This window comes from Belonocnema kinseyi, chromosome 3, assembly GCF_010883055.1.
Source record: "Belonocnema kinseyi isolate 2016_QV_RU_SX_M_011 chromosome 3, B_treatae_v1, whole genome shotgun sequence".
Classification (NCBI taxonomy): domain Eukaryota; kingdom Metazoa; phylum Arthropoda; class Insecta; order Hymenoptera; family Cynipidae; genus Belonocnema; species Belonocnema kinseyi.
Window position 1 is genome coordinate 123,021,069 of NC_046659.1, and position 8,745 is coordinate 123,029,813.

General features: G+C 28.3%; 1 protein-coding gene across 2 annotated transcripts in view; it reads right to left on the reverse strand.

Moving 5' to 3' along the window:
• Positions 1–8,065, reverse strand: part of LOC117168933 (uncharacterized protein B0303.7-like) — a 15,915-nt gene extending 7,850 nt beyond the window's left edge. The window contains exons 1-3 of one of the 2 annotated variants that reach the window (XM_033354918.1): positions 7,653–8,065; positions 7,095–7,173; positions 1,876–2,005 (exon numbers count right to left, since the gene is read on the reverse strand). In XM_033354918.1, coding sequence (XP_033210809.1) covers positions 1,876–2,005; positions 7,095–7,173; positions 7,653–7,698 — 255 coding nt within the window. In that variant the 5' untranslated portion in view covers positions 7,699–8,065. Of the gene's footprint in view, positions 1–1,875; positions 2,006–7,094; positions 7,174–7,557 lie in introns of both variants that reach the window. The other variant, XM_033354919.1, reaches the window with a different exon arrangement.
• Between the last annotated feature and the right edge of the window lie 680 nt (positions 8,066–8,745).

Here is an 8,745-nt window from a genome sequence, read left to right on the forward strand (position 1 = left end):
AACTGAAAAACTGTGGTCGGTAATATAGGTATTTAGCTGTGTCACATGCCCTTAAGGGCATGTGATACTTCGTCGTGTGGTCAATCGGGTACAGTTCCGACGGCTTTTTTCCCACAAAAATGAAAATTTTCAAAAACTGAATTCGGAGATGCTATAAAATATCATAACGGACGTCCCCGGACTCTTTTTTCAGGGATAATAACAAAAAAATGTTTTTGTGCTAATTACCAAATTTTATGCATGTGTATTATTTTGTGGTTAGGGTGATTTTTAGTTCTCTGTCATTCCGATAATGTAGGTCTCTATCGTATCGATTCTGTCGGTAAGCACTCTATAATAATTATGGTGCAATCATGGACCAGATCTGATGAAACTTTGAAACTAATGTTCAATTTTTCGCCACTGGGAAATTATTTATGAAATAAACTTTTTTGATTGCCTGCAAACAAGGTTAGCTCCGGGAGATTAGTTACTATGTTTATTTGCAACTCCAAAGTTTTCGGCCAAAAATATTGTGCAGTTTGGAAGTAACGCACAGGAGAATTGTAACATACATAACCTCCAAATATACACACGTTGTTAGCAATATCAAAGAATTTTTTGAAAAAAAAACACCAATTAAGTGTGCGGGGACGTCCGTGAGCATGTTCGCTATCATTTCCCAAATTTTTAAGACAAAATATTGATTATTCTAGAAAAAAAGCCGTCGGAACCTAAAACTGGTAAAATCGATACTAATTCCTAAGTGCTATGCAAATTAATCAGATTTTGCTAAATTAAAACTTTTTTGAATTAAACCAAAAAAAAAGTGTGTGGGGACGTCCGTTAGCATGGTCGCTATCATGTCCCAAATTTTTAAGACAAAATATTGATTATTAAAGAAAAAAAGCCGTCGGAACCTAAAACTGGTAAAATCGATAATTTTGTAAGTATCACATGCCCTTAAACTAAACCTTAAATGACTTTTTTTTATCAATAAGATTATTTTTAAAAATAAGATTTCCAAAAAATCTTTATCATATCGTGTATTTGATTTTTAAAGATTTTTTTTATTAAATAAACCTAGTTTAAACAAATGTTTATCTAGTTCTGTACTGCCGCCCTTCATTTAAAGACCAAAATTCTAATCTTGTGACATTTTTAACATAGAATATTTTATAAATAGAATAAAAAAATTTGTATCTAAATTTATAAATTTTTTATTTATTAATTTCAGTCAAAAATAACTAATTTCTAACTCAAAATTGAATAATATGCATTGATAATGTAACTGATGTTCTTTTCAATTTAAAAAATTCAAAAGATTTTGATTAATAAGACTTCAAATATCTTATAATGACAGGTTTTATAAAATCGTCCTACATCTTCAAAAATTCTAGGAAATTCTTTAAAATTCCATGAAAATTGTTTTAAATTCTTTAAAATCCTTCAAATCCTTTAGAAATAGGAATAGACCTGAATTCAATAGTGGTTAACATGTAAGTTAATACATTGAAAGAAGTGACAAAATGATTTTTCCATTTTAAGAAGTGACTATAGTGACTTTCTAAGCAACTTTATCTCAAAACAGTGATTAAAGAGTGAATTGAGAAAAAAAGTTATTAAAGGTCCAAAGGCCCTGATTGTTTTTAAAAATTGCATTAAAGTGCTTTTTACAGGAATTTCCTGACTTTTGCCAATTTTTTTTCAAGCTTCCGAACTTTTCCCTGACTTAAACAGATTAAAAAATTTCCTGACTTCTCAGTTTTCCCTGACCTGCGGCCACCCTGTCAATTTCAATTTTGTAAGTTTTAGATCAATAAATAAAGAATCATTAAAACCACAAATGAAAATTTAAAGACAATTTTCATGTTCAGCTCCATCAGATTAACTTACCGGTTTCTTCGGTTTTAGATCTTTACTGCATTGAGATCGACTGTGCTGAAATTTGGGAGGTGGTGGCCGAGGCGGTGGCTTTTTCTTCTGTGTTGTCGGTTGTACGAAATTATCACCAAACAAGTCATTGCTGAAAAACATCAATATCGTTTAGTTGATCAAAAAAATACTTCTTGTAGTCTTTCTGCTAAAAAATATTCATTAATTTTTTTAAGCATTTTTCTTTTTGTTACCGTTATATAGCAATATATTATATGCTAAATTCTAAACCCGATATTGTGAAGTGAGATTGATTTGCATTATAGGCCATAACCACCCACGTTGAACTTGATTATAGAATTCATTTAAAAAAAAAACACTTTTCGCCTCTTTGGTATTGTATATTCAATCATGACCAACCAATAGTCCCCAACAGACTACATACCGCGAAAAATGTCATTTTCCAATTATTTGTATTAAATCGACTGGTAAAAAGGGGGTAATAGGTAGATTGTATGAAGAAGATTTAAATAGATCGAACTGGTTTTGACAGGATGAACAAAGTTCATTAAAATTACGACGTCATATCTATATCCACACCAGCATTAAGCGAATTGAATAAACTGATGACGAAGAATAACAGCAAGCAACGCAGCTTCTGCGGTTTATTTTAGCACGCAGGCATTTAAAAAGATAATATTTTTACGAACTCGAAGAGTTCGTGAACTGTTGGTGAATTCAGAGTGAATCATCGAATTTTATGTTTTCATTTAATAAGTTGAAATAACCTGTTTATAAATCACTACCTAATTTTTTTATTGTTTGTGACTATTATACCAGGAATCACGCAGTCTTTCTTTTATTCCCCTGCGTTTTCTCCTTTTACCTCTAGTGACTCTAGTCTCAAAAACGTTTCCTGTTTTCCCCTTTCTTTTTAAATATATGATATCTGAAAATAAAATATTTGAATCAAACGGAAAATGCTCTAAGGTTTGTAAACGTATAAAAGAACTAGAAGAACCATTCTTTTACATTCACAAAATTATTCGTTTCAAAACTAGAATATGCTACTGTGTGTAGTGAAAGCTTTTTTTCGTAACTTACAGAATTATTTATTATAATTAATTTAACTTTTTTAAATTAAATATTGAAACACTAAAATAAAATATTGCTAAATTTAATAAATAAAAGTACAAAATGATAAATAACTATAGTCCATTGAAAAATATGCTCTTAAAAAATCTTGAAGCTGAAAAATTTTGTAAATATGTAAATCCGAATCAAAATTTGTTATTCAATATAAAAAAGTAGGAACAGTTAAAAAGTATTAGAAGGGGATCATGGAACACTGTAAATGATATGTAGAGAAGTTAAATAATTAAAAAATTCAATATCAAATGTTCGAAATTGAGCCAGTTGCATTTTAAATCTGTATAGCAGTGTTAAACACTTCAAATCTTATTTTTAAATCTTACCAATAAAAAATTTACAAGTGTTAATTTTATTGATTTGGAATTAAACCATTATTTATTTATTACTTATTTAAAAACATAACATTTCTTATGAAAAGATTGTTTCTTCTTTTCTACATGTAAAAAATAAAAATAAATTTCTAATCTTTCCCATATGTTGCCCCTTTTTTGTGAAAGAATTACCCTATTTAAGCATTTTTAACTCCTTGTTTTTGCTGTGATCTCTGTTAAATCCGATCAGGAAAGAAATTATAAAGAGATTATTAAAATTCCTGATTTGATCAATAATATTAGTCTTATATGTTTTATAGTTGTATAGGGAAATGAACAGATAAAACGACCATGATGATATCGTTCGTATCACACAATTGCCACTGCCTTTACTTAATTTCCATTCAGTGAAAAATATTCATAAGTGAACATTTTTTAACTTTCCTCATTATGAGATTGCTAGTTTAACTTTTTGTTAAGTAAATTATAATGGACTTATAATAGTCCCTTCAATTCCCTGAAATTCAATTTCAATTGCTATAAATTAGAAAATTGCACTTACAAAGTTTTTAGAAGAATATAATTAACATAAATTTTAATTTTTTAATATTTTTAATCATAAAGACTTTCAATGTGGAATTATTGTCCAATTTTGCACCCTTTTAATTTAGAATCGTACAATTTTGAAAGATTCAACTTTGAATATTTAAATTTAAAATTATGCTATTTGGAATACTTTGAGAGCGGTGTGCAGCCCCCCTCCCTAATAAAAATTGGATATCGTCAAACATTTGATTGGGCGCTTTAAACTTACAGTCATAGCTTTCAATTGAAAATTATTCCATTTTAAATGCTTCAAGCTGGCTACTTAAAATGCTACAATTTGGAAAAATGTTAAATTGTTTTGCAATTTATGATGTATTCAATTAGTTCAAAATAAAATATTTAATATTAAAGAATTTACAATTTAAAATGTTTGGAATGGAGAAGTTTTAAATTGAAACATTCAAAATACTATATTTAAAATGAAAGAGTTTTACAATTGTACAATAATTAAATTCCTATCGAAAGCCAAAAATGAGGAACGGTATCGAATTGTATTTGCGCTAAAAATTTTAGTATTTGAATTTAAAATTATTTGTCTCAGAAACTTTTCAATTCAGAATTGTTCAATGAGCTTTCATCTTGCCAAACAATATTTATAGGATCTGGATATAATCTTGCACACACAATTTCGAAATAGCTCAATTTTAAAAGCTAGTAATCAGAAAATTGTTTAATCATTAAGGCTTCCAAATTAAAATTATTGTAGAAATTATTGTAGATATATGTAAAATCGTCAGTTCAATAGAAATTAAAACTTAACTTAACTTCTTAACGACAAGAAAAAAGTTAAGCAGTTCAAAAAATAGATATCTAGTATTTTTTAATTCTGTTCATCTACTTCTGAATCCTGATATTTTATCAAAGTTCTGAGATATTCAAAAGTCTTTTTAAAACTAGCTGACAAAAATAACCCCAAAAAAGAAAATTAAAATGTCTGCAATATAGAATCCCAGCCTTCTTTGCGCTTTTTATGTCTTATGTTTGTCAATTTCTCTTATAGTATTTTCTTGTCAGTAAACAGACCTGAGTTGCTGACAAGATTTTTACATGACATAATTTGTTACTCATTGCATGAATATGACTTTAAGAGGCTGTTTTCAATTTCTTTTGAAATTTTAAAACATTCGTAAAAGTTTTGAAAAGATTCGAAAATAATTTAAATCTGAAGAAGATTTTCACGAATTCAAAACAAAATGTAGATTTTAAAACATTTTAAATGAAAAATTTAGAAGCTTCTTAAGATTTTTTAAAGGTTTCAAAAGAATGCCATTTTTTTAAATATTTCAGGGAAAATCGCAAATTATTTTGTATTTTAAAGAATTTATTTAAAGAGAATATTTCAAAACATTGCAAAAGATTTCCTAAACTGTCAAAAAATAATCTAGAATATTTTAAGGTAAATTGCAGGATTTTTTGAAAATGTTTACAAAAATTCGAATCACTTTAAGATGTTTAAAAGTTTTTAATACTTTAAAAAAATAATTTAAAATTTAAAAAGATTTAAAAAACAAAATGTGTAGATTTTTAAAGATTTTAAAAAGTTTAATGGTAATAAAAAAAATTCTTAAGATTCCTGGAAATATTCGAAATGACTCGTTATTTTGAAAAATTAATTTAAGACATTACAAAATATTTCCACAATTGTCAAAAACGATTTCGCAAGATTTTAAGATAATCTTAGGAATAATTTCAGTCAATTTAAAAGATATTTATCATTTAGTCATTTTAGAAGTTTTAAAGAGATAACAAATATTTAAAACTTTGAAAGATTTTCCAAAAATTTATAAAATATTAAACAAATATTTCAAACACTTTTCTTAAATTTCAGTAAAATCATGTAAAATAAAAAAAATCTTAGTACTTTTCTAGATACTTTTTTGACACATCAGAAATCTTCAGAAATTTGAAGCATAGTTTTTGTTGAATCGTAAAAAACAATATTAAAAATAAAAAAACTACATTTCAGTTGTCGATGATTTAAACCTTAATTTTAAGTCATATGCAAAAAAGTGGGGGATGTACAATGAACGAGCGTGTTGTCCTCTACTATTATAATTTGTCCACTATTGTATATCACTGTTGAATTCATCTTTTTTGGTCAAATTTTTATTATTTTATTGAAAATTCTACTGTTTTGTTGAATACTCATTTTTTGGATAGAAAAATCTTTCTCTTTGGTAAAAGAATCATCAATCTTGTTTGAAAATAACCTTTTTTGTTAAAAACTCAACTGTTTTCTGAAAAATTCATCCATTTTCCTGAGAATGCAACTGTTTGGTTAAAAATTAAATTTTTTGTTGAATATTTATCTTTTCAGGGAAAAATTCCAATTTCTTCTAAAACATTCGACTTTTCAGCTTGGAAACTCAATTTTTTTTGTTAAAAATTCATCTCTTTGTAGAAAATTCATCTCTTTTGTTTGAAATTGCAACTATTTGGTCATAAATGCAATGTGTAGTTGAAAATTGTTTTTTTTTTCAAGTTGAAAATGCAGGTATTTGGTAGAAAATTAACTTTTAGTTGTAACTTTATCTTTTCCACATTAAAAGTAATTTTTTCTGATACATTTTACTTTTTATATTATAGTTAATTTTTTTCTTGAAAATTCATCTTCTTCCTGGTAAAAATTTAATCTTTTTTTTTTTGTTGAAAATGGAAATGTTTAATAACTATCTGCTTTGATTGAGATTTCAACTATTTTGTCAAAAAGAATATTTTTGTAGAACATTAATTACTAATTGTTGTATTTTTATTAAAAATTTATATTTTCTAGTAGAAACTTCAACTGTTTTTATTTTAAAATTCAAGTATTTTGTTATTCAAAATTTTTTTATAGCATTAAAAATGTGTTGTCCCCTCACATCAAGCATCCGTTTCCAATTAAATTCTATTACTGCATCATAAAAAAAAAACAGATTCAAAATTTGTTTATAAATAAACATCAAGTGTTATTTCAAAGAGAAAGAGAAATGGGGTCAAAATTGCAACCGTTTGGAAGCTATAGGAACTCTTCTTGCGGAAAGTTTGTTTTCGTCGACATAGATTCTAAAAATAGTCGGAAAATGGAAAATCGCCGTATTTCCTAATTCGGCGTAGTAACGGAAAAAAGGATAAAAAAAAGGGATGAAGGTCGAAGTGAAGGGCAAATGATTAAAAAAAAAAAGCACTCACTTGCTGTTCCAAACCGAACTCGCGTACATCGCCGACTGTCCAGGAGGTCGAGGGGCTGCTCTTGTTGGAATTCGCATATCTGTAAACAAACGGGAAAAAGCACGTATTACTGTAGAGAGACTACGATAAATCACTTAATTTCCTGCTTATTTCAACATCAAAACCCGACACGATGCGTATTGACAACTGCACTATAACACTGCAAATTACTGGCACTTTGTGCGCACTTGGTTGGATAAAACCGATATAAGAGTCAATTTCCAACAAGGTTCGCGAGATAAATGCTTAGCTTGATACGCCCACTTTGTTGAATGTCAGGGACTTTAGTTGTTTTTGACATTTGAGTCTAGATAGTCAAACACTTGTAATAAATCTCTCCGATAATAGTTAATTGTTGGTTGCTGATAGAAATTAAACTCTCTGTAAAGTTTAGATTGATCTAATTAAACCCGAAATAACCTACAGCACAGATGTCGGTGCACTAACAATCGTTGAAATTAGATTTTCAGCACATCTTTTGTTCCACAACTGCGATTTAATTTTGCATCTTTCGCTCACCTGTTCTCATGTTTGAGGCCATTTGCGACTTCTGCGTCACGAACATGAATGGAGAACAACAAGTTTGAACGTCATCTGTGTGTTCGTGTTGCTATTCGTCTTCCACAATTTTCTAGCTTTTTCTTACTTCCGCAGAGAGATTGTTGCGAAGGAAGAATCGAAGCGGATCTCACATAATTTAAAACCTCCTTTCCGTTAAATTCAACGGAAAATCGTTTATATTTTTTGTGATCTTTCTTTAGTTTCTATTAAGCCCTAGTTTGAAAGCTTAATCAAAGAATCTAATGGAATAATTACTGCAAAGCTCAAAAGACGCAAAATATTTGATTTTCGAAAGCACTTTTTGGACTTTAAAGTTTTTTAAACAAATTCCACGAATCGTTGATTAAAAAGAGAAAGAGAGGCTGCAGAAGCTTGCTTGTTTTGTTCCTAAAGTGGGGCCTGTTTACAACAAATAATTAATTAACAGCACGGATTGGTTTATTATTTATCATATTTTGACTTGGTTTCTCTGTCCACCAATAGAATTTTGACTCCTTAAGAAATAACATAAAGCGCTAAATTGTAAACACTCTTTAGGCTTCACACTGCTTTCACGAGTAAACTTGAGCATGATCTAACAAATACATGGTCTAGCCACTTGAAGGCCCTGTTTCGTTACAGTAACGCAACCGCTTAATTCCACCATTTTGTTAGATTGACCGCGCAGTTTAAGTTTGACGCGTAAGACTGTACGGCGAACTGTTATAGGAAAATCAATTAAGACACTTCGTTTAAATTACTTGAAATAATACCAATCTTGTCATTGATTTTAAATCTTTTCGAAACTTCGACTTATCTCTTAAAATTACTAAAATTTTGTGTACAAATAATAAGTTTTCAATTGTTATTTGTTGTTATTATTATTAAAATTGTAATGCTAAAAATTCAAAAGTTCTTTGAAAATCTAAAGATTCAAAGCTTTCTATGTAAAACAATTCAGTTTCAAATCGTTTTCTTTTCAATATTTGGTTTAAATTTATTCGTCTTAAATGAACAGTGAAATATTGCTAAATATTAAATACTTATTCTTTTTCTACATTAAGAAATTTCA